Source organism: Bactrocera neohumeralis, chromosome 3, assembly GCF_024586455.1.
Source record: "Bactrocera neohumeralis isolate Rockhampton chromosome 3, APGP_CSIRO_Bneo_wtdbg2-racon-allhic-juicebox.fasta_v2, whole genome shotgun sequence".
NCBI lineage: Eukaryota > Metazoa > Arthropoda > Insecta > Diptera > Tephritidae > Bactrocera > Bactrocera neohumeralis.
The window spans coordinates 31664197-31691380 of NC_065920.1; the positions used below are offsets into that span (position 1 = coordinate 31664197).

The window sequence follows — 27184 nt, forward strand, 5'->3', positions numbered from 1 at the left end:
GAGTGTGGAGGACGCAAAGTAATTAGAAATGTAGATATTACAAAGAAAATTGGTACAATATTGGTTTAACAGGGCAAACCGTTAATTACTTAAAAAATGAGAAACATGAAAATTTAATATTGAATTGCGCGAATAAGAGACAACACCTGCCTGAAATATTAGGCGTTGTCGCCAGACGCTAAAGAATTTTGAGTGGAAGCAACGATTTCACCCGGCGAATCTGCGCTAAAAAAGCAAAAACTTGTCTATCGCCCAGAAAGATTATGGTTTTCTGGGATTCACAGGGGTGGTTTGCATCGACTATCTGGAGAGTGATAGTCGGTCAAAGGACTCTATCTATTATGTCTTTTTATTGGGCTGATTCAACGTTGGGTTGCAGGAAAATTGCCACATTTAGCGAAGAACTTATAGAACCGCCTTCGTTATAGCGTAAAATCCGAAGATCGAATTGATTTCGCTAAATCTTCTTGCGGAATTCTTTAACTCAGTGCCCATTTTTGTCTACCCCCTGTTCAGTAGCCCTTCGTTAAGCTTTGCTGTCAGGATCGACTATGAGACCATGCTCTTCCTCAACAAACCGAAGAGAAGATTTTAGTATAATATTATTTATGGTTGCTGGTTCTAGTATAAGAATATATTTGTTAGTTAGTTTAGGAACTGGAAACTTTGTTTGTTTTCATTTTACATTTTTTACTTGAACATTAAGACATCTTTATTGAATGCTATCGATTTGTAATCTCGTCATCAGCAGCTTATGGCAGTGGTGGAATTTTGAAATCCTAAAGTAATTCCGAAAATGTAGCGAAGTTTCATAGTGACATATTCATGTTTCAATCTGTTGATAAGATGGTGACTGGGTCCTATTCCAAATTAGAGGCCAAATGTTGAGGAGAGAGTAAGGATTGTCTTACATTGCTGTATAGGAGCTATAGGGAAAAAGTGGGGACTCTCATCGAAGGTGGTGGTTTGGCTCCATGAAACCGTAGTTAAGCCAATAATGGTCTATCATGCATTCAAATGGTGTAGGGTGCTGAAGGGTTACACTTCCTAAGGAGGTTGATCGTGTACAGAGCTACTCTTACGGCATCTCCGGTGCACTACGGACTACATCAACAACGGTACTTATTGGCATTTAACACATAGTACCCGTGGACATTGCCGGAAACTGTATTGGTGCGAAGAAATTCTCTATTCCTTCAAATGCATTCCTAAAAACTTGGATCACTGCGTCGCAGAGACTACTCGGCTTTTTCTCTGCTCACATACCGACAAGGGACATGTGGATAGGGAGGATTCGCTGGAGAAGAGGCGCAGTGAGAGTTTCAAGAACGGGTCGAAGCTAGAAAGGAAGGTTGGAATGACAGTTTTCTGTAAAGAGTTCCTCCTCGATCATAGCTTTAGGCTACCAAATTTAGTAGTTTAGTGTTTTTCAGGCAGAAGTGCTTGTTGAACAAGTGGCGGTAGACATGCTTTCCGGAAGTAGAGCCTCTTTCAGACAAGTGAGCATTCATTTCGACATCAGAGCGGCAATACTAGAGCTGAGGGCGCTAACTATGCGCTTAAAGTTAGTCTAGGGGTGTCTGTCCTTACTAGAAATAGCATCAGTTTGCTTCATCATCAGACTCGTTTGGGTACCTAGTCATAATGGAATTGCAAAGCACCCTTGCGCTCTATCCAGTTGTATGGGCCTTATGATCTATTATGGTGTATAGGAATTTCAGTTAATAAAACGGATCGGCATTTTAAGCTGTTCAAGTGAGATCTCTGTTGGGATCGAACTCATAACCTAACCTAGCCATAAACATATTCTTTTAGCAAGTCAAGCGTGTGCAGGGAAATTAGTCCCCGTCTTTGTTTATTATATCTCAACTTTGCTCTCACCGTAAAGTTAACATAAGAAAGTATATAACATTTAAGATATCGAACTCAATTCCATACCAAAAATGAGCTCATTAAAAAGGCATAGCAAGCCTTTTTTGAAACTCATCACCCATTAAAGTTATATAAACTATCTGGTTTTTAGAAAGAAGTAAAGCATCTTTTGGGGTTTTGAAAAGTAATTGGCCAACATAAAATATTTTACGTGTTCTATCAACTGTTATGAGAGTACTCCAACAACACCGGAGAGTTTTACTTACATTATTGAAAAATGAATATTGGTTTAATTTAATTGAGTCAAGAGTAAAGGAGCTTAATGTACATGAGTCCAAAAGTTATGATAAAATTGGAAAAATGCGAATGCAAATTTTATGTGCAACAACAATATTGGTGACATATCAATCTTATGTTATGTAATTCAACTTTACTTTTGAGACAGAAGTATTAACAAATTATTTAATATAAAATATTGAATATTATAAGAAGAGATCTGAAAGAACCGTTGCTACTTTCTACTTAAATTCTTTACGTTAACGTTTGCTTTGCTCCTTGTGTGCCTTGACAACACGTTTGGTGTTGTCTCTAGAGTGTGGACTTTTGTACAACGCCAAGATGCTAGAGAGCTCACAGTAAGCTTACCTTAAAATTCAGTCTGCCTAATTTTTGCTCGCTTTGTTTATCCTCCTCATCGCCTTCTTCAGCATTTTCGGTGAGTTCCTCCATATCAGGCTGAACCTATGACATACCAGAACCCAATAACTACTAAGAAATGATAGCGTTGTTGATACTTACTTTCTCTTTATACGCCGATCCTAATAATTGTACCGATTTCATATCGACACCCTTCTTACCCTTACCATCTTTGGTTCGTCGCTTCTTTAAGAAACGACGTACACAAAAGAAGAGTATACCAAAGACGACGAGGAATACCAGTATGATAATTGCCACCACGCCCCATGTGGGCAGACCTGTCTTCTCGGCAATCACTTCGGTGACCACTTCGCCGGCATGTCCGATTTTCTGGATGGTAGACGCAGTTGTTGTGGTGGGTTCCTCTACAAGTTGGTGTAGACGAAAAAATATTATAGTACATGCTATGTATGTAAATGCGGGTTATTTGTAAATTGGATGTACCTTCGGCCTCTGTTGTGGTTTTGGGTGTCAAAGTGGTGAACATTTTTTGACTCTCCGCCTGCTGTTGTTCCGCCTGTTTTTGCGCGAGCTCACGGAACACCTCACGCTGCGTGGTCTCCTCTACTTTCTGATCGGCCGGTTCCAGACTTTGCGTCGACTCTTCCGGCAGCTGCTCTTCGGTGTTCGTATTCGTGTTTGGCGGCATTTTGTGCTACTGGAAATGGAGGAAAATGGAGAAATATTGAGTAAATAGTTGTTGAGAATAACGCTTTCTTAATTTAAGTTACTTATAAAATTACATACAACCGACTCTCGAATTGGCAAAAGAGGTATAGTCCACTTTCACTCGGTATAAAATGTCGTGGACGTGCTGTGTCAGCCTAATTGAATTGATAGTTTTGCTTTAAATGTGTTTGTAAGCGGGAGAGCCCGTGGATTTTATGATAAATAGCAATATCGGGTGTTGATTCGATTCTTGATTTTAAGAACAGTAATCACGCTGTAGAATCAAAGAAGACTTTTAAGCTGATACGATGAATTTTCATCTTCGATGTTTCCCTTGGTCGGATTAAATCGGGATAAATTCCGGTATCAATTCGTGTGAATTGCGCAGCTTCGCGCTGTTTACTGTAGCAGGTTAAACTCCTACTTATTCAGAATTGACTCCGACATATTAAATATATGTCCAGGGTGCAATGAGTCACCGCATGACTCTAACCACCTTTTTACATGCCCAGAAAGCTATGGTCCGGCCCCTATGCCCCGGGCATACCGTTGGATGACCTCGATGACAATTTATCTCAACCCTACCACCCTAACGGGGACTAGATAACCGTTACAACGACAACAACTACAACAGTAACTGTTCATATGAATGAATAAATTAAATATTTAACATAAAAGATTTTCAAAATCGGATTCTTGAACACCTATTTGACGAATATACTTTTTTGGAAAAGTGTCACAGCAAATTGAAAGCTTGCCACACAATAGTTTAAAGTCACTTCAACGGAAACGGCTTTTGCTTTGTGTATGTACCTAAGGAGATTTTGTCATATTCCTGTAGTATGGCTTTACAAATAATTGTAAAGACTGTTATATAACTACATATCGTCTTTATCAAATTTATAATTTTCCATTGAAACCCCGCATGCATGGTTGAGTATGTATTCACGTTTGCGTGAATGAACTTTTGCTGATAATGTGCCCGGAAACACTACAACTGCCGTCTCAATTAACGCCAATTCCACTAACCGCTTTATTTAATGAATTTTCTTGCAATGAAATGTGTGGGTATGTGCTTTTATCGTTTATGTATGGTATGTGCTCATTTATAAGAACAACTACAAGCTCCATGTTATTCAACGAACAATTTCGATTACTAAAGAAGCATACTGAACCATTATATTGAAGTACTCATACGAATTCAGCAATTTTCAATTGATCAAGTTATTTCAAAAGCAATATTGATTAGAAAAGTAAAAAAATTATCTAACCCGTCAGAATTTACTCTAAAAATATAATATGTATATACTTTCCACCAGGCTTGTGCGCTGCGTTTGGGACCCGCCACGTAAGGACGATGAAGCAGACGGTCCTTTTCTTCACTTCATCAGATTCTTTGCAGAATATGGTCGGACGAAAGCATGCCCGTCGATTGGAATTTCAGTGTGCTCCGCCTATTTTTCAAAAAGGAAGACCCCGCAATCTGTGTGAACATCGCATAGCTTCGCATGGTTCTATTTAGCATACTGTGTGTAAGACTGCAGACCACCGTCAACAAACTGATTGGACCTTATCAGTGTGGCCTTAAGTCTGGAAAATCAACAACTGACCAGATATTCACCATGCGACAAATCTTGGAAAAGGCCGGTGAAAGAAAGACTGACACACACCACATCTTTGTCGACTTTTAAGGCGCTTCGACAGCACGGAAAGGAGTTGATTTTATGTCAGTATGTCTGAATTTTGTATCCCACAAAACTTATATGGCTGGATAAACTAACGTTGAGCAATACCTAATGCTCCGTCAGGAACGGGAAGGGGATCTCTTCGATTCGTTTGATATCAAACGAGGTTTCAGACAAGGCGACTCTCTATCGTGCGACATCTTCAATCTGCGGCTGGAGAAAATAATTAGAGCTGCAGAGCTGAATAGAGAAGGTACAATCTTCTATAAGAGTGTACAACTGCTGATGTTGATATCATTGCCCTCAACAACCGCACCGTTAATTCTGCATTATTCAGAATGGATAAGGAAGCAAAGCAAATGGGTCTGGTGGTGAACGAGAGCAAGATGAAATGTCTCCTGTCATCAAGCAAACAGTCGTCACACTCGCCACTTGGGTCCGGCATTAGTGTCATAACTTCGAAGTCGTAGATATTTTGGTTTATCTAGGGAACAGAATTAATACGGACAAGAACGTCAGCTTCGAAATCCAACGCAGAATAACTCTTGCCAACAGGTGCTACTTTGGACTAAGTAGGCAATTGAGAAGTGAAGCCCGCTCTCTACGACCAAAGACCACGTTCCGAGTTCCAATTCTACAATTCACTCATCTTCCTGCTATATGGTACAGAGTCATTAATGATGACAACATCTAATGAGTCGATGTTACGAGTTTTTCAGAGAAAGGTTCGGCGGAAGATTTATGGTGCTTTGCACATTGGCAACAGCAAATATGGCAGTCGGTGGAACGATGAACTTTATGAGATATACGACGACATTGACATAGTTGAGGGAATTAAGAGAAAGCGGCTACGCTGGCTTGGTCATGTCGTCTGAATGGATGAAAACAATCCAGTTTTGAGAGTATTCGACGCCGTACCCGCCTTGGAAAAGAAGACCACCACTCTATTAGAAAGACCAGGTGGAGAAGGACCTGGTTCCACTAGAAATCTCCAATTGGCGCCAAACAGCGAAACGGAAGAACGACTGGGGCACTGTTGTGATCTCGGCTGTAACCGCGTAAGCTGTCGGGATCAAAATCGCTATCATTAATACTTCTCGAGATATTCGCTTTTTAAGTAAGGCTATATAGAATTTTTATAGATGGTATGTATTAAAAAATCTATGAAAATTGCATACAGCCTTACTTAAAAAGCTGAATATCTCGAGAAGTATTAATGATAGCGATATTGACCTCGCACCTTTTTTATAGCAAATAAAATTTTCTAACAAGTTTGTCATGTAAATTTTTTCTATAGCTCTTGTCATTTACGAGATAAATACAAAAAAATGCGAATTTCGTGGAAAAATCAGGTTTAGAGCACCGTACTACCTCGCCGGTGTGAGTTACGACTTTGTTGCACTGAGCACTTTTGTAGAGTGAACAATTCTGAGAAATACTTATGCGCCTAAAGTCAAAGCGATGCCATAAAATACCTCTGATCTGTAGGAATTTAAAGATAAAAACTCACGATTGCAGTGTATTTTCTATTGAAAATTTTTACATGCCTTGGTCCAGTTCTTAATGTTAATATTAAGGGCTAAAATTTTCAGGGAATTTCTTTTAGGGTATTTCCAAGGAAATTTCGTGACGAGACTGAAAAGAAAACACCCTAATGTGTACCTTAAATCAAAAATACGGTGAGTTCAAAAGTGTTCACGTGCAGTAAAAAACTCCGCATTGCAGCTAGATTTTAGTGAAGTAAACAGTAACATTTTTTGTTTTTACGATAAGTAAAGTATATTTAACTAAAAAATTGTTAACCTAATCAAGCACTTCATTTAATAATCTTTGACAGCTATAGTACCCAGAAAGTAATAAAATTCACGTGCACAATATTTGAACTTTGAGGTAAAGTGGCGATTGAAGTTCAATAACTAATAACTTGTGTGGCCTCCTTTAGCTTTTATGACTGCTTTAATATGGCCAGGCATAGATGCAACAAAACAAAACATAAATATTCACTCCAATTACTTTAATTATATATTTCCAGTTAAAATTAGATCTATATGTATTTAATGTCTCTGGCGTATTTATTTATGGATTTATCGGTATTTTAGTCGTTTTTAACGGAACCTTTATAGGGGGGGTAGGCGGCATATCACCTTATTTCATCCAATTTTATAGTGTCGGCTGAAGTGCTTAAGTGATTTGTTCTGAGCGAATTTGAATATTGTGCTTTAAGAGGTCTAGGAGATATGAGTATTAAATCTCATAGAGGGCAGGGCGGGCCCATATCAGTTTTTTTTTTTATTTTTAGCCCACAGTTGCCTCTGTAACCCCTTAAGAAAGCCACCGGCTACATATTTTATATCTAGCGAAGCCATCCATAACAGCTGAGTAAATTGGTTTTGATTGAGTTGAAAAATTGTATCGGATAAAATAGGGTAGAAAATTCAAGCGTTTAAATAGTTTTGATAAAGAAAATAACCAAAAAGTAAGTTATATTAATAAGCTATTGAGAATAAATGTTTGAAAATTGTATAAAGGGTAATTTTTATAAAATTCCCTTCCACCCGTCTCAATACTCTGAACAGTCAATCAAAGTTGGTGAGGGCATGTAAGCAGCTTGGTCATTAACGCATAAGTGAAATGCACGTAAAACCACTCATGACCAATTAGTTACTGTTTTTTTATGGCTTAACTGTCGTTACAGAAAGTTTAATGGTTGATTTAAGCCGGCACTTTTACGAGTAACCTGCGGTATGGTGAAATTACACGTGATTACAGTGAACTGCAGAGTAATCTGGGAGGTTATAGGAAAAATCAAATTTTATGTGCATAATAGATTTTATATGCCACTATTACTCATTACGAAATGAACTTTATTTCAATTATCATGAACTGAACTTCTTTAATATGTAATCCAGAAAAAAAACAATAATTTTTTAGTATATTTGGGACTTTTGAAGCTGTATAGCAAGTAAAGTACTAATAAGAACCTGTTTTCTCTAATACTGTAGATATTATTTTTGTTTAATTTCTTTCTAATTCCTCTTTTCGAAATCTGTAGCAGAACGGTGGAAAATATGCAACCAAGCCAAGAAGTCTCTTATTCTTAAATTACTTGTAGCACTCGTTACGAATCAACATACGATATCGAATACTAAAAAAATCGATATTATATATTATACACCCAACTCTTTTTTTACTCCTTAAAATACATATTTCATACAGGTGAAAAATTGGTAGAGCAAGCAAAAAACAAAAGAAATCTGTTAATCCAGAATTAAGAACAGAAAAATTTGAATATAACTAAAGAAAAAATATTTACTCCATAATTATTCGTTGCTACTTGATAACAAGCGCAATTGTTTGCGATGAACTGGACTAAAGTCGGTAACATCACATGAGATATTCATCAAATTATCCAATAGTGACTTTCGTCCGGTAATAGAGTTTTGAATTGTCGGACTACTTTCGAAAGGTCTTGCGCCGTCGACTTTTTTACAAAAAAAAAAAAAAATTCAACCGTGTAACTTCAAATCCGTGTAAAAAGAAACCATGTAAAAAAAGAATTGAGTGTATATATGAATAGATTCAAGAACTGTAATTTCATCCAGAAAAAACAGTGGTTTGATGTGGTTTTTGAGCCGGTAGAATCATCGCTCCATTTTATATTAAAATCGATTTCATGATAGCCCACTATTTGATGCCTGAAATTGAAGTTCGTGATCTCGGAGAAATTAGGTTTCAACAAGACGGAGAAGAGAGAACATTTTGGTTAAGATAGAAGATAATTTAAAACTTTGAGCCGGTCAATAGGCCACCGAGATATCACACCGTTTGACTTTTTCCTGTCAGGATATGTAAAGTATCAAGTCTATTTGGACAATTTCGATACAGACCTTGGAGCAAAACATCACTTACAAAATTAGGGAATCTCGAAATGGATCACCCTTTACAAGCAGCCAAAACAAAGTATTGTCGACCAGTCAGTGTCAACAATTCAAAAAGAAACATTTGGCGAGAAGTCTAATCCGGTATGTTTTTGCGGCCTTAAGATCATTCCAATTTTTCACAAAGGACACACTTAGGACGGACATTTAGAAGAAGAAATGTCAAAACGGTCGCCTTATATTAAAGTTTTATAAGAAACACATCGTGTCAACATTGTTTTGGACCGATTAAGCCACAGCACACTACGTTCATTCATCTTTGGCTTTAAAGAACAACAATGTAAATTTTGTTAAAGAGGGGAGAACCCTCCAAACGCTCCAGAATTGCGCCCAATAGAGAGGTACATAAAATTTTCAATTCAGAGAAGAGTAATACTGCTATCGCATTCGCATATTCCATGAAGAGTTGATTGTCTCCTTGCTTGTTGAGTAATTTCTTGAAATCCTTACTAAAAAGTATATTACTCGCATACGAGTATAAATATATTTTATTGATTCAAATTTATTGGCGCTAATTACATTGAATTTTGTAAGAATTTTTTTTGGTGTCTAGTGTTCAAAATACTATTGAAAATATTCCATAAATGTATAACAATTTTAGAAGTTCAGCAATATACTAAGGCGCCTTCCAGCATTTGTACGACAAGGCAATTCATTAGCGTGCTTGAAATTAGATTTTGCGCAGCTTTTATTGCATCACTGTGCCATTTAGTTAATCGCTGTAAGGGTTTTAAAATTTAATATTACAAGGAAAATAAATTAATTTGTCCATTTTCCCAACCATTTCGATGGAAAAATATGCAAAAGCACTACTCATTAACAGTAAGTCTATATTTGACACATTTTTTCACTGCACAAATGTACTCGCACTTTCAATACCAACGGTCCAACTGCAGTCATGTCAAATTCAACCCAGTTTCGAGGAAATGCGGGCAACCTCAGGGTGATGTTAAAGTTGGCATTAAGACCACAGCTCCACAGCTTATTACTCAGTTGAATGTGGACTATGTTTTCGAGGTGGCTGTGCAAGCTGTATATATGTATGTATATAGCGTATATACGAATATACATATACAAGTATATCTATATATGAACATTAGTGCCGAAGTGTGCAGTGAGTCGTAGCGCAAATGACGTCAGTTGGAAAGGCTTTGGTGCTGCTTGGCAGCTGTTGATGGCGCCTTCGCTTCGCCACGGTAGACGAACACAGACCCTGTCATAGCCATTTTTCATGTCAAAATGGGAAAAACATATACATGCTATATACATTTATAATAAGAAGGTAATGTAATGTAAATAAGCTTTGCTTGTATGCGTAAGTGTGTGCAACTGAGCTTTATGGCGTGAATTTTAGGTCTGCATCACTCAAATATAACGCGTTATACAGTTAAGTGTAGGAAAATATAATGTCGAATACAAGTATATTAACTTATATATTAACGGCAACTTGTAAGTTTTCTATATAAAATGCACACATATATATATCTCAGCATATATGTGTAGGATACAGGTAACAGCTGCAAGAAATTGCTTTCATTTTGATGGCGGTCACTTTAGTTTTGCTGAAGATTGTCAAAGATTTTATGTGTTTGAAAGAAATTAGGGGGATGTCTATGTCTTTCAAGTACGAAGTTTTATTTTAAGTTGATTGTGTATGCGTTGTTTATATTTATACTGATTAAATTTGCTTAACTTTGGCCAAAAAAGAAATCGATAAATCAATTTTGGTGACTTCTAACTGCTTCAAATCGAAAAATAATGTATATACAGTATTTATTGAAATTTTACGCTTCAACTTGTTGTGCCGGGAGCGCCAAATATTATGTTATGTATGAATTCGTAACTGCGGAATACGGATGCTTGTCATATATACTTGTATATACATTAGGGTGTTTTTTTTTTTGAAATATTAATTTTTTTCAGTCCCATCATGAAATTTAAATAATAAAAAAAATTCCCTGCAAATTTGAGCCCTTAATATTAACATTAAGGACTGAACCAAGGCATGTAAAAATTTTCCATAGAAAATACAGGACAATCGTGTTTTTTTATCTTTAAATTTCTATAGCTCAGAGGCATTTTATGGCATCGCTTTGACTTTAGACACATATTTCTCAGAACTGAACACTCTACAAAAGTGTCCATTGCGACAAAGTCGAAACTCACACCGGCGAGGTAGTACGGGGCTCTAAACATGACTTTTTCAAGAAATTCGCATGTTTTTGTATATATCTCGTAAATGACAAGAGCTATAGAAATAATGTACATGACAAACTTGTAGGAAATTTTATTTGCTACAAAAAAGATCCGAGGTCAAAATCGCTATCATTAATATTTCTCGATATTCGACTTGTTAAGTAAAGTACATACCATCTATGAAAATTCTAAAAAGCCTTACTTAAAAAGCCGAATATCTCGAGAAGTATTAATGATAGCGGGTTCGACCTCTTTTTTGTGCACAAATTTAGTCGTAAATTGTTTGTAAGGGAAAAAAAGTTGTAGATAGTAGATAATGTTACTGTGAAGCTACAGTTTAAACTTCAAGGTTTGAAACTGCAGTTTCGAGAAAAACGCATTCAAATCTTTATGTACTATGCTAATATCAAGTCAGCTACGGTTTCGGCACTACAGCGGACTCGAGAGGAAATCTGCTTTCAGTAATTTATATACAAACTTCAAAATGTTTTTGTATTACCAAGCTGTACTTTAAGGCAAAAATAAATTAATTTTGCGTCTTTCCTTGGCTGGTATAACTTCTTCGTCTGAAGAAACTTCAAATAAATTCAATATTTTTCGCAAACAAAAATAATTTAAAGGCATTTCTCAGAAAAGAAATTCTATAAAAAGAAAGGCTGGAATAATGTTATTTTAAACTATTAATAAGAATTTAATTATCCTCTTAATACAGACGCATTTTTATAACCAGAAAAGAGTATATAAGGTTTGGCATAATGTTTGTAAAAAATAAAAGGAAATATTGGGGACCATAAAAATTACATTCTAAATTTTTTTTTGGCAAAAGTTTGAAAAGTTTTTTGAGGAAAAATATTGGACAAGTATTTTCTTATTTCGACTCAATATGACAAGTTTTTGAGTTCGAATTTTGCAAATTTTCAACTAATAACAAGTAAGGAAGGGCTAAGTTCGGGTGTCACTGAACATTTTATACTCTCGCATGATAAAGTGATAATCAAGATTTCATTATCCGTCATTTACATTTATTTTTCTATTTTGTCTGAAAAATTTAAATTCGAGATATTTTTGCAAAAATAATTTCTCAAGCATTTTCGCCAATAAAATTTGTGCAGTTTATGGAATACAGTTTATTTTTCCGAAAAATAAGTGTTTCTGAGTTTTTTCTTAATACGGTTTCAACGCATTTTTGATCCATAAGGTGGGCGTGGCATAATGACGCCACGAAATATTGAAGGAAACCCTAAAATTACGCTGAAGGCCCATTTTTTTCGGAAAAATATTGCGATAAAATCGCGATCCTTGGCCAATTTTCGACTTAATATCGAAGACCGGCTTAGTAGCACACTTTATAGGTTTTCGGTCGAAAATTTGTGGGAGCAAAATAAAGTGATTTTGCCCATCTTCGATAAACTTAACCTTCTATCTCAAGCTACGCAAAAAAATCACCAAGTTTCATCATGACATTTCCATTTCTTTCAACATAAAAAAGAAAATTTCAACTCTATTATAAAACTGAAGTGGTCGAAAGAGACCGGCATAGTAGCAGGCGTAGCATCGGTCAAGAGCTGGGCATGAGTCATCAAAAATTCATTTCAATTTCAATAAAAAAAAAAATCATTAAAAATACCGCAAGACTTTTTTGACAAACCAATATCTCAGATCAGGGATATGCATTGAATTTATTCGAGTTGTTTTTTTATAAATAAAAGGTATTTAAAAAAAAAATTTTGTTTTTTCAAATTGCTGGCGCTGTGAAGCACGTTTAATATTGAATGCCGCTTTTTCTATAAACTTGGAAAGTAATGCTCACTGCGCTAGTAGCAAACGCGAGAGACAAAGTTCGAAAATTTGTCAAAATCACAGTTTTGTACGGTCCACTCCAAAATTTAAAAATCAGTAACTGAAAAGTCGTATACACATTTTTCAATAAGAAAACACTGATTAAAAGTAGTTCCATAGTGAAAAAAATATTAGTTTGCCATGTTTTTCCAAGAAATTGTTTATTTGTTGGAACGGCTAATGTCGGACAACTATAACAGGCAGCTGCCATGTAAACTGATCCATCCAAATCAAGTCTGTTTATGGAAAACCTTTTTTTGACAAGGTATCGTCACGAACAGGGCACAGAGTACTCGCTACAATCTCTGAAGATATTGGTCAAATAGCACCACTACAGCATTTAGCTGCCATTTAAATTGACCGATCAAGAAAAATGGGCTTTTTACACCATTTTATGCTATAACAAGAAAAAACGTACCCTTCACAAGTGTATTTCTTTTAGTAACTATGTGTCCAGTTTGCATGGAAGCTATATGCTATAGTAATCCGATCTGAACAATTTTTTCGGAGATTATGTTATTACCTTAAGCAGTAATCCATGTCAAATTTCGTGAAGATACCACGTCAAATGCGAAAATTTTCCAAACAAGCCCTTGATTCCGATCCTTCAGTTTGTATGGCAGCTATATGCTATAGCTAACCGATCTGAACAATTTCTTCGGAGATTACATTAATGCCTTAGAAAATAACCTATGCCAATTTTTGTGAAGATACATTGTTAAATGAACAAATGAGCAGCTTCTTGAAGAGAAAATGCAAAATTTCAAAACGATATCTTAAAAACTTAGTATATATACAGACGGACAGACAGACAGACATACGGACATGGCTAAATCGACTCAGCTCAACATAATGATCATTTACTTGTATATACATATATACCTTATAGGGTCTCCAACGCTTCCTTCTGGGTGTTACAAACTTCGTGACAAACGTAATATACCCTGTTCAGGGTGTAAAAATGCACTTTTAAAGGGAATTATAGCTTCAGTGCAGTCGATGTTAACATTTTTTTGGTTTTTGTATACAAAAATCCAACCAGCACTGCGAATTTGAAGCGCTCAGTGATTTAATTCTGCTAAGGAACTAAGCAAGCTACTAAGTTTTGAAGTACCACAAATCAATTATGAACTCACTTACTTGTGTTAAATAATTTTTTTTTGTTTTTGCTGCTTTTTGTGCTTGAGTAAAAGAAAAATAAATTTGTCTGCAAAGTTGGGCACTTAACTAGTGTCACAAAATTCAACACAAGTACGGATTTACTTTGGCTAGTTTCCTGACTCAAACACTAAGCAATACAATGAAATGCGGAAATGACGGAGGTTTTAGCTAGAAGCAAACTCCTGACACCGTTGAAAAAGAAAAAAAAAACGAAAAAAACATTCAAAGTACAAAAGAGAATATTTTTTACCTTTGCTCATTCGTCACCTGAAATCTAAAACTACGTATCATCAAAAAAATCGAAGTTGAGTTTCTTATTGCTTACTATTTCCTATATCATGTTATCATAAAATTTTAACCTCCTCAGATATAACCAATATATGTATAACCATTTTATAACCAAAACTCACAAAAATTAAAATTTTGTTCCAATTTGTGTGGTTTCTATTATATAGTTTTTCCTTCACCTGAAAACTTTTGAAAAGTGATGTTACGTTATTTTGCATTTTAGCTGAGGATATGTATGTATGTGTTCGTATGTTAAGGTGTCTTGAAGAAGAGGTTTTCCACTGTCGCAATATGCAAACATATTTTCTTAGAAAGGACTCTCTTTCTTGCACGGAAAATTGTAAGAAAAATGCAATTTCTAATGCTGGCTGACATGTGTGTGTAAGTGCACTTGAGCAGCCGCTTTCTGTGTGTTGTAATCTTGTTGCAATGCAGTATGTTCCAAGGCACTCGTGTGTGCTGATGGCTTTAATTTGATATGGTCGCATGCAGGAGTGCCTTTGCATGAACAAAATAGCAAACTTTTTCAATTTTTCATTTTACTTTGCGCTCGACGTCATTCTAAGTTAAATGAAATGTTACGTATACCACATGCTGGCCCGTGCGAAGTGTTCATGAATGTTGCGTATACGCAGCGGTGGTTGCGCTGATTTGGCAATAATTTTGCGCAATTCATCAATAAATTGCGCGCGTACCAAAGTAATGCAGTGAAATAGCGAAAATATTTGTTTTCACATCATTTCCATTTAATTATCAGCAAATTAATTGTGATTTAATATAAACAAGAATTTGTATTGGCTTACTTCACAGCAGTTTATTTGCCATTTTGTGTGTGTGACGCCGGTGCGTTTTATTTGATTGTCAATTTGCTGCTCGCTGTGCAAACACACGACGACTTCGCAGCAATACAGTTAAGTTTGTAGTGCGCCAGCAATGACTCTTGACCCGCATACCCAGCTCCCACTTCGCGCTCAACTCAAATGCTGCCGGCAGTTTGAAGTACCAACTACAAATTTCATTTTCATTTTCGTTTTCCTTTATCAGCAGGAAGTCATTTGCTTTGAACGCCAACTCACGGAACATTTTCTCCAACAGAAAGTCATAAATTGATTTGAAGCTCTCCGTTATTTGAATGACAGTGACCTGGGAATGCGTCGCAGTGCTTACCGTTATTTAAATAATATAAAAGCCAATTTATTGTGAGAAAAGGCAGAAAATTGCATAAGCAAGGACTTACACTTCATTAAACATCTTTTTGCTATTCACTTTTCTTAGCAAATTTCTTGGAATGTTCAACATTCAATATAGTTATTTGAAATATTTCAATATTCCTCGCTAGAAATTGTAAATTGCTGCTTGTAATATGCTTTCTATAGTTTTCCGTCACTTCGCATCAATTTGCTGTGGTGCCCAAGCGCATAGCAAATATTTATTGAAGCAAAGGCGGCACTACAAGTGAGTAAACACTTTCGTGCAAATTAAACCTGGGACGAAGCGTAAACGTCTCCGAGACGACAGCGCCTTTTAAAGTGCATTTTTACTATTTATAGAAATTCCTTTGCACATATAGTTGGCGGATATGCGGAATAAACTAATTTTACAAAATTTAGTTAAGAAATATATTGAATAAATGCGACTTAAGCTAAAATTTCCTCAAAACGCTTCTAAAGGTACCTTTCGTATAGTTTATTGCTGTGATATTAAACGAAAATTTAGTATTAATATGGAGACCCACGGAGCCAGAAATGGGTCTCATCGTTGAAAAAATTTGTCTTGAAGACGTCGAATCTTCTTGGAACTCTTCAAGTGTCCATAGAGCCAGAGCGATATTTATTGAGAAAGTCGATTGCCTTCAGTTCTTGCACGGACAGTAGTTTACATACTTTCAATTTAAGATCTCGACGTAAAATGCGCCAAGTATTTCCATACGTCAGTTCGAGTTGCTACGAACGGCGCCACGGTCTTCGTGTACACTCTGAGCTACGGCTGCTATATTTTCTTCACTGCGTGCTAGACGTGGTGGGTCGAATATTTTCAAACAATGAGTGCTGGGTCTCAAGATGTGTGATCGTTTTGCAAATAGTACGCTCAGTAGCCTTACCATGACGACATACCAAACAATACTGCACAAAAATAACATGATAGCTTGTCACGACTGACGCGTGATCTGCCAAAAAAGGCTATTGAAAAAAGTACCTTTACTTGAATGACTTGCTATTAGTTCAGAAAATATGGTAACTTTGGTATTTTTGGGGAAAAAGCTTTGTTCGTAACATAACTTCGGTGTATTTGACCAATTTGATTGCCATAATTACGATAATAGCTAGTAAATCACTTTCATTTCCGACAACTCAAGAGTGCTTTTTGTTTTATGAAAAGTGGTTTTCTAAAACTCATCATTTTCGTATAACCTATGTATTTATACCTGCTAAACTCGTGAAACTTATAATTAGATGAAGTTATTTGCCTAGATGAAGTTATTTTACATCGGTTAAGATCGGTTACGACCGGTTGGATCGTTATTACAGTAAAACCGAAGAGTTCACTCTAAAACGGTTTTCGTTTGGATGCGAAATATTTATGTCCATAATATTTTATTTTAGATGGGATATATTTTTTATTCTTTACTCTACATTTATAAATAACAATTTTCAAAAATGTTTTCTTAAAAGATTCATTTCATTTGCGTGAGACCTGAATTGCGAGACCATTTTCTTTGAATAATTATGCTACTAATTTCTAGATATACATATTGTTCACTGGGCAATGTGAAAAGAAATAGGAAAGCAAAGGAGATAGCAGAAATAACGCTTAGGCAAGGTCACTTTAAAAAAAAACATACGAATGTGATATTGAATTGATGTGAGCTAAGATTTCAAAGTACTTTCATATATTCTTATATGCATTAGCACGTTCATTCAATAAAAAATATTGAAATATAATAGTTTCTGACCCTCCATGCGATTCTTCTGCCATAAAGACACTATCAAGAGTCATTCTTATTCCACAAAAACTTTGCGTTTAATGAAGTATACAACTAAGCAGCCGTAAACATTCAATTCTATTAGAATTTCTGCACATAAATTACGTCCCCTTAATTAAGTATGTCTGAACACAATAACCAAATACTTTGTAAGTGTTATTTCCTCTTTTCATATTTGTTTCCAATTGATCACCGCCGGTGGCACACAATAATTAATCCTTCTTATCCAATATATCTATGTACGTAGGTATTGCCAGCCCCGAAACCGTTGACTTGCTGGAGCTTCAACGCGCATTGCTTGCCTTGAACACCCACTTGCTGTGCATATTAATTAAATAAATAGCAGCAAGCTGCTTGGCGAATACACACGAGAAAAGAGGCAAGCAGCAGCTTTGGTGGAAAAGTACAGGGAAATTATAGCAAGTGATGAAGAAAGCAGAAGCACTAGGAAGGAAGCACTTCAGTGTGCGCACATTGACTCAGTAGACACTTGACTGACAGATAATTACAAGTGGCAGCTGTGGAGATTGCCAGTTTGCTGCGCTCGTGTTGCGCGTCAAGTACAGTGGAGGCAGAAAGTCTGTTCATATACATAAAATATATACGCACGTTGTATAGATGTAATGTCATGATTGTGTGTGGGCATGAAATAAGAATTAAATATTTTATAACGGTAGCAATTAAGGTTATCAAATATTTTTTATAATAGCTGAAGGTGACAGCTTTTACAAGAAATGTTTTTTCATTAAATTTGTTTGATTGATCTGCTTGGGTTGTTCGGTCTAATAAAATTCGAATGATTTAAAACAAAAAATTGAAATTGTTGCCACCATTTTCAAAATTTCAAATAAATATTAATAAATAATAAAAATTGATAACAAAAGAAGGTTGGGGACATTAAATGGGGGATGGGATAGATACCGAGAGCTGAAGAGGGAAGAGATTTGCAGACAAAATAGGGAGAGGCCAAAATGCGTGAGTACGAAGAGCTTGATAAGCTGGTCGATAGGGTAATGCTCGAAATTTCTACGAAAAGATGCGGAGGCTAACAGAAGGTTTCAAGATAGGAGCATACTCTTGTAGAACTCCCAGAGGTGTTTTAGTGACTGTTGCCTAGAGTATACTGAAATTATGGAGGAAACACTTTTTAAGCCTGCAAAATGGCAGTGAAAGCAAAACACCAGAAGTTGGTGAAGCCGATTCCCCAATCGATAACGATGGAGCGGACGTTCCATTGCCCGACCAGGAAAAGTAAGGTTCTATCGAGCGTACTATGTGAAAGCCCATTGCCAACAAACTAAGTGGTCCTTATCAGTGTGGCTTCAGGACTGAAAAGTCAACGAGTGACCAGATATTTATGGCGTACGCCGATGACATCGATATCATTGGCCATAACATCTGCGTCGTTAGTTCTGTTTGCTCCAGACTGAATGAGGAAGCGAACCAAATGGGTCTGGTAGTGAACGAGGGCAAGACTAAATATATCCTGTCATCAAACAAACAGTCGTCGCACCTTCCCAATTAAGGGTCCGGACATTCCAGGTGCATGCCCTAAAATCACAGTCCTTATTTCGTTTGCCATGGTCGTCATCAAGAAGGGGTTCTCTCATCCGAGGCAGTTGGTAATCTTTCATTGGGGGGGCTTTTTACATGGCGCACAACCCTTTGTAGGGGATGTTTCGCCTTCTCACTTTAGCTCGCCTTCCAACGGATATTCTTAGGCTACCCAGAGGATACTTGGTCAAAGACCGGAACTTGTGAGCTGCTTGAGCCATGTGTAAAAGAATCGTTTCTGGCCACTCCCAAGAGAATGGCGATCAGAGAACTTCCCTCACTTGCGTGAACTTCTACACATGACTCCATCCTCCACGAATTAGGAGAAAGATAATCGCCATAAAAGAAAAAGGAAATATTAAAATGAAGCTAGTTCAAACCATAGTCATCTAGAATCGGTAAAATAATGTCAATAGCACAATGCTGGTATTAAATTGAATATGTTTTTTTGATCCAATTAAATTTCTATATAAATATTTATATTTGATGAACGAGCAAGTTTTTATTTTAATATTTTTTATGAACAATTGCCCTATAATATTCCTATTGTAAATCCATCACCTTATTGAATTTAAATCGATTACGGTGCAAACAGTTTTATATTATTTTATTTGTTAAATGTAAACTTTAACCACAACTGCCAAAAAGGTTTTTTGTACACTTTCTTGAACAAGTACACAATTATTTGCAGAGAGAGCAAAAAAAAAATAAATATTATCCAAAATTCCAAGACAATTTTTGATGCCATTCATTTCAGTTATAAAGAACTAAATAAAGCCAAAATTCCGAGTTCACTTTTTATATTCTCAACCTAATCTGCTTTCCGCAGAAATGAACTTTACCACACGCAGTATGAGGGTTGGGAACTTTTATGCTTGTGTGCAAAGTGAAAATAGCTGTGTGTGTTTCAGATGACTTCATCGATAAGCTGCTTTCGCATAAAACCGGACAAAGGAAAAGAGCGTAAAAGCGAATGTGGAAACTATAAAATGGGCAAATATAACTGAGAGATAAGAAAAAATGTATTGCGAAACTTTTTGCTGCTCAGCAGGCATTGTAATCACAAAGGCATGAAAAGCGCTTTTTTACATTACGAATTATTAAGTAATTTGATTGCCCATGTCTGCGACGGTTATTGCCATGATGTGTTCTGTATGTGGCCTCTAAAAAAGGAGCTTAGAATACATCAAGAAAATAAATTATGTAGAGAAACCATTTAGCTGACAGACGTCTGCCGCTGCTGCTGCAATTTTATGAAGAATTGAATTGTTGTGTGTTTCATCTTCAACTGCTTGCCAGTTAAAGGCAAAGTTTTAAAACGTGTATGTAGAGTTTTTGCAAATGACCCTGAAGTTTCGGTTTTCGCCCTAGAGAAAGAATTTATAGTAAACAAGCTATTCTTTCAATTTAAATCGCGGCTAAATAATTTAAAACATTTTATAAGAGATTTAAGAAAACAAATATCTACATCTTTGAGAAAGTGATATTTTTCTCGCTCACAAAAAACATGCCTTTAAAAATAATACGCAATTATAGTTATGCATCAAATGTACTGTATTCATCTAGTACTCCATGTCGTATGAGCAATACAGAATGTATAGTATGAACCAGTATGTATGTACTATACAACCTTGATTTTAAAAACAATTTAAAATAGTGAAACCTCATCGTTCGTTTCATGTTTTCTTCTCTAACTCAGCACTGGAGAGTATTATACAAGGTGCGTTCCAAAGTAAACAGGACTTAAAAAAAAAAAACAGAACAAATGTTTTTGTCGGCAAAATCAATTTATTTTATTGAAAATAGTCTGCTTCTGCTTCAATACAGCGTTTTGCACTGTCCAAAAGTATGTGCGAGCCTTTTGAATGGCCTCTACGTCTGCATAATGCTTTCCTTTCATGGGCAAATGAATTTTTCCGAACAGAAAGAAGTCGCATGGTGCCATATCAGGTGAATACGGGGCGTGCTTAATGGTTAAAATGTGATTTTTGGTCCAATAAACATCCTTAATGATGTCCTTCGAATGTTGAATGCTGAGCAATTTTTGGTCGTCAGTCAATTTGTGTGGAACAAACCGTGCATACACCTTTTGTGAGCCCAAATGTTCGGTCAAAATGCGATAAATCGATGTTTTGGAGATGTTCAATTCCATTTCCATGAATTTCAATGATGACTTCGGCTGATTTTTGATGAATTCAAGCACGGTTTCGATGGAATTTCCGGTGATCACGGATTTTGATTGGCCCACATGTTGATCGTTATTTATGTCCTCACGACCACTTTAAACATGTTGAAACCAATCGTGCACTCTGCTACTTGATAGGCAATCATCGCCATAAACTTGTTTCATCAATTGAAACGTTTCGTTAAAAGTTTTACCAATTTTGAAACAAAATTTAATGTTGGCTCTTTGTTCGAAACTTATTCTCGCACCGATAACACAAACATACTGACAATTAAAACGCAATAACTTCAATCCATTCTATGAAATGTAATGAAATTTTCCCTAGACAATCGAAAAAGATAGCAGATTCTAACGCAGTCGCCATATAGATGGCGCTACTAGGGGGCGCTAGATTCAAAAAGTCCTGTTTACTTTGGAACGCAGCTTGTAATATTCGTCATCGGTTTGCCATTTTTCTGCTCGTTTACTTTGGGTGCAGATCTCTTGTTGAATTTTCGATGAGTCGAAATCTGTGCATGAGTATATATTCTTTGATGAAATCAAAATACCGCGGTTTTCATACATTTTTTTCCATTCTACTCAATATTTGTTTGCGTTTGTTTCAATATTCTTTTGAAATCTATTAAATAGCTCAGTGCTTTCAGATGATTGATTTAAGGCGAAATGTACCATGTTGTTGTTGTTGTAGCTGCAGAATTCTGCCGAGTTCATAGACCTTGATTGGAAAAATAAAACCGTGTCCGTTCCGGTTACGTAGGCTCGACTGTCTTGGGAACGAATCAACAACAACAACACCAGTGCGACTAGCTTATTTGAGCTTCTGGTATAATGTGTTCGAATCACCAATTTCTACCGGTTGCCAACTTGAAGGTAGCTAACGTTCTAATGAGGCCAGAAGTATAAATTTGACCAAATCTATAACTCTCTATTCAGAAAATTGAGTTTAAATGTTTAATAACTGGGATTGATTGTACGAAATATGTGAAATTTAACTTTAGGATTGTTTAGGTATTGTATTTAAAGACCGTACAAAACATATTTTGTAGATTTCGGTTATTGAAGTGTTTTAAAACTATTTAGAAATTTCGATATTTACTTTGTTTAATTACACTCCTCGAAAAATTTTATGGAAGAATTTGCGACTGATGTGGTGTGGATGTATTTGTAGTGTTCTGTTTACAAATTTGAGATCAAAAATGTTCCATCTTTTTTTTTTGACTACATCTCAAAAATCTCAAGTGTTAGGGAATTTGTACTTCCGTTTTCAGTTTTGGTAAAAATGTTATTTTCCATTACTTTATGAGGAGAAATTGAATGCTTTTCAAAAAAGGCTATTTCAGCACTATTTGAAGGGTTATATACAGTTAGAATTTTGACAAAATCGATTTTTTTATTTTCCTTTGTTTTGCTTTACTATATTTAACATTACTTTAACGAAATACTTTTAGTTTTTTAATTTCAGAGGATCTCGTTCAGAGATATAGTGGTCAGCGCAAAACGTCTTTTTTGAGAGGAGCTATCGGAGATCAGCTGTTATTCAGAGCTAACTCTTATAAATCGAATTCTGTTTAAATGTTTTAAGCTTAACTTGACCAGAGCAGATTTTTGTGAATAAAAAGATTGATAATAAATATAATGTTACATGACAAATGGTCCGGTTTTTGGTCTACTTTTGCTCTCGGAACTACATTAAAATTTCATTAGCAATTTTATAAATAAGTGCTATCGGCTGCACCATATTCCCTTTAAATATAACTTCGCGGTCAAAATCGATCTTTTTCTGTTGCCGAATTAAATTTTCTGTATATACTCAGGTGTATAATTTCGCTTATGATTTTGAAAGCTCCAAATAACGTATAGTGAGTAGACCTAATCACTAGTTCGGTCACAATTAGCACCCCTTTCAGTCTCACTAATTTAATATCCCTCATTTTACCTTCCTGGCCATATTTTCTCGGCACGCACTTAAATACGCGTGCTTATTTATTTCCCCGCATGCTGCTCCGTGTGGGCGTAGTGAGAACACTCATTCACATAAGTAAGTGGCTTTTTCGCCGGCGGCTAATTGAGTTGCATTAACTCGGTTAGCGACTGCCATTTTAAGCTGTTCGACGCTGTTGAGCTCGTTACAGTAGCCGCACAGCTGTCTCTGATATTACCGGTTCGGTTACTGCCGTTCTAACGGTATTGTATTGCATAGTAATCAACATACACGGCTTAATTGCCTTGCGTATGCAACAACAATAACTACATTTCTTCTGTCGTCGCAAGATATTGTGGGGTTCTTAATTGCGGCTAAGTACACGCACTAGGGTGGGCGAGTATAATCAGCTTATGGAAATAACTGTGCTTATGGAGAGAAAATTCTAAATTGGCAATGAAAAGCTCTAAGCTTGTGTACTGCGTATTGGCGTTGGGAATTTTATTTGATTTTTCAACAAGTCTGATTAACCGTTTATGCCAATATCCGGCGGTTTAAATGCAAAATGCAAGCAGTCGAATCTTTGAAAACGGTACATGTATCCAGATATCGGTAAATTAAATGGGCAATGAAGGGAGAACGTAAGTTTCGTTATTAAATTATTTGTCAGAACTTATAAAGTATAGTTACACAAACGAATACCAGTAGAAATATTTGGAAATTCGATAATGTGGTTAGTCTCAGTTATAGTAATGGATATTCAGCGCAATATTAAAGAAATAATTCCTGCGAAATAATGCACTACGAATGCTTATTAAATATGGATATCTATAATTCCATTTAATTCTCCAATATCCTGAACTGCCCTAATAATGATATTCTTTCGCGTGAAATGGCTTTGGCTAATGGTTTGTACTTCTATTCCTAATCACTTTTGAAACGACTAGTATAAATGCTCGTTTCTATTAATTGACTAAGAAATTAGTAATGCATTTGCTGGTGCTTTATTTTCGTCTGGTAATTCTTTTGATGCTAAATGTTCTGTAAATAGTTCTTATATACTACGTTAACCAGAATTTACGAAATCTACACAGCAGAACGTCTAATATCTTCATTATGCTATATGCCTGTTTTTCATTTCCGTATACTTAGCTAATTAATGTTATGTTATTATAAAAGATATTTAAGGAGTTACATGAGAAAAAATTATTGAAAGAAGACTGTTTTTTACTCGAGGAAACCCATGTTACCTCTTAAATAATACGGTTTTTATTTCCGAATTCTTAGCTAATTAATTGTTGAAGATTTTTTAGGCCGGAAGCCCTTTTCCAATGTAATCGAAAGAAGTGAGAATTAGTTATGCATAGTGCCACCACGAAATGTTTTAGTGAAAGTAAGTATGAAAAGAGCAAGCACATGCTTTTAATCAGGACTTCAGTGAATATTATTTCTTAGGCAAAACTGCCGAAAATAGCTTAGATCTGGGTCAAGCCACGTCAGTGTTTCAGTGAAATTTCGCAAAATCGCCGATTTTGAAAATTAGCAGTTCATCTCTGAAATCTCTCTTCTGGTTTGAAAAGATAAAATTCTAGTATTGGTAAGGTTTGTTTCGTCGAAAAAAGACCTTTTTTCGTGAATTTTTTTAGAAAAAATTATTGCTGTAGATTTATTTTACTTATTATTATATGAAAGTACAACATTTGAAGGATACTTAAAAAAAGTTTTATCGAAAAATAGCGAGGAATAACGGATTTATAGTCGATCTCTGCAGGCACCTCGAAAAAAAAATGTTGTGCGGTGACCAGCCTACAGCATCACTGGATCATCCGAAACCAAAAAATCAAAATGCTTTCCTTAGTTTAATAGTTTATCTTTCAATTGATGTCGAGTTTTTTTTAATTTTTAAATTTTTCAATTTTTGGTACCATTTTTAAGCCAAAATGACGATTTTAGACGAAAAAATCGACTTATTTGTTATTGTAAAATTCTTAGAAATTAAAATTTTTGGAAAAACTCGACGTCATTCGAGAGCTATGTATATGTAGAATATTTGTACAAAATTTCAACACGATCGATGCAGTAGTTTTTCTGTAGGCTGGTCACCGACTTTAAAAATGACATATTTGGGAAAATCGATTCAAAGTTTTGTACACTCAGCGCAGGTAGCTGGAGGTACCGTTGTTCAACCTGCTGTAACTTCGTTAGTTTTTCTCCGAATGACCTAAAACTTTCACACAATATTCTTGAGATGTTGATGGTTCAGAAAAAAAAATTTAAAAAAATGAAAAAAAAAGTTGTCAAACCTTGACCCCCCGCCCCCCCTTAATGTATAATGTAAGAACGTTTTCTTCTTTTAATTGTTGAAAGTAAGGTTTTTAGATCGACTTAAGTGACCATCACTGATAAGAAGCCTATTATGATCAACAAAATTTATTACTAAGATTGTTATTATACTAAATTTTCAAATAAAATTTTTTAACGACTTGACTCTCTTACAATTAAGTTCTTAAAGCTGTATTTCACAGCTTCCAAGCGCGTGCATGAACTTTCATTGCGAATGTAAACACTTCCATTAAAACCGTTTATCATATTTTTTAGTTTATCTATTTGTTTTTGTTTTTGTTTTTGGTGCTGCAAATGCATGCTGCTGATGCGACGACGCGTATCCATTTTCTGGAAGCGTGCAATCTCGGCTTTTGGCTTTGCTCCAACAACCTTGACCTGGCACCGAGCACTCTCTGTCTGCTGCCAACTTTGGCTGAGGTAAAGAAATGAAAATAAATTGTAACATCTTCAACACTGAAAAACGTTTGGCATTGTTCAACATCCTTGCAATGTAGGAAACGCGCTAAGAAAACCACGGAAGGACGTCATAATGAGTGGCACACGAAAGGAAAGAGAAAATATAACTTTTTTTTTAACTAATGCAAGGTAATTTTGTAGGCGCAAATGTGTGAATGTTTAAGGTACAAGTTATTGAGTGTTGACATTTGGTTCTATATATTTGTAGTTATTTAGCACCTTCCCACTTAAAATTAAAGGTAGTTCGGCTTGTAAGAGAAACGAATAAGCAACTGGCATAAATCAAATATGCTCAATGCTACTTGGTAGTATAAATCAAAGAGAGAAACAATAGAAAGTGGTTAGATCACTCTTATGAAGTATTGCGTTAGGAATTTTTATTGCTCTCAAATGTATATTTCTTTGCATGAGTACAGAGTTTAAGCAGAACGAGCAGAGAAAACAATACGGGTAAATAGGTATATTGGAAAGCTTCTAGATCTGAATATTTTATCTCATAAAATAATATTATAGCAATGAAAAAATACGGAATAATGTGGAAGTTTTATGAGAAAAATTTATGGTATAGTTATAGTTATTGATGAAAACAGTTGAATATAAGTATTCACGCCATAGTAGCTCACTTGGCTTCGTTTTGCTTCCAATAAAATCAAGTGGCTCTGTTTGGATCCGAAAAACATAGAATTTTTAAGGAAAATTCTCAAGCCAGCAAGTTGACTAGGATCGCTCAAAACTAACGGTATTCTAGGCATTATTTTATTGTTGGTTGGTTAAAAGGGAGGTGCAAGAGTGCCAGGCTCTAGACGGTTTTATTTTGGTTATCATTAGACCCATTGTGCTCCCGGGCGGTAAGCACAATACCTTAGTCAGCAACTCAGTGGATTTGATAAAATATATATTTTTTTCCACCGGGCCGTGGAGCAGTGGATTATATTCCGACTCATTGAAGACGGAAGAAGAAGATCATTTTCAATCGGAAAGATGATGTTTCAGCGCCTTATCATTCTCGGTATGCACCGAGCATTCCGCCGAATCTTGTTTTACAATTTTGTTAAGGTGGAATCTTAATGGCAGATACAGGTAGGTGTGATGTCCTCTACAATATTACTAAATTTCTCTTTGCCTTGATGTAGATGCCTTTTGGTCTGCTTTGGTCTCCACCATCAACACGACTTCAAAATAACTTGTTGCTAGTGTTCCGAGACCTGAGCTGTCCTAGGTTCCATTGCTTCAAACAACCCTTGAAGGAGCTGACTGGCTTGACTGTCCTCGCTTGGCACACTTGGCGCTTGGTTATGCCATGTTATGTTTACGGGCTAAAAGACTGAATTATTGTCATTTAGTTTGAAGCTACCTTCTGCGTACTACAGAAAAAAGGCTGCTTTGTTGTTAGTT

At 35.9% G+C, this 27184-nt stretch overlaps 1 protein-coding gene across 7 annotated transcripts in view; it reads right to left on the reverse strand.

The window, feature by feature from the left end:
• The window catches only part of LOC126753903 (synaptotagmin 1), an 87608-nt gene that overhangs the window by 32547 nt on the left and 27877 nt on the right, over positions 1-27184 (reverse strand). For 4 of the 7 annotated variants that reach the window (XM_050465668.1, XM_050465665.1, XM_050465662.1 and 1 more), the window contains 3 exons: positions 3013-3226; positions 2671-2933; positions 2518-2613 (listed from right to left, as the gene is read on the reverse strand). In XM_050465668.1, coding sequence (XP_050321625.1) covers positions 2518-2613; positions 2671-2933; positions 3013-3217 — 564 coding nt within the window. In that variant the 5' untranslated portion in view covers positions 3218-3226. The remainder of the gene's footprint in view (positions 1-2517; positions 2614-2670; positions 2934-3012; positions 3227-27184) is intronic. The other 3 variants (XM_050465669.1, XM_050465667.1, XM_050465664.1) reach the window with 2 other exon arrangements.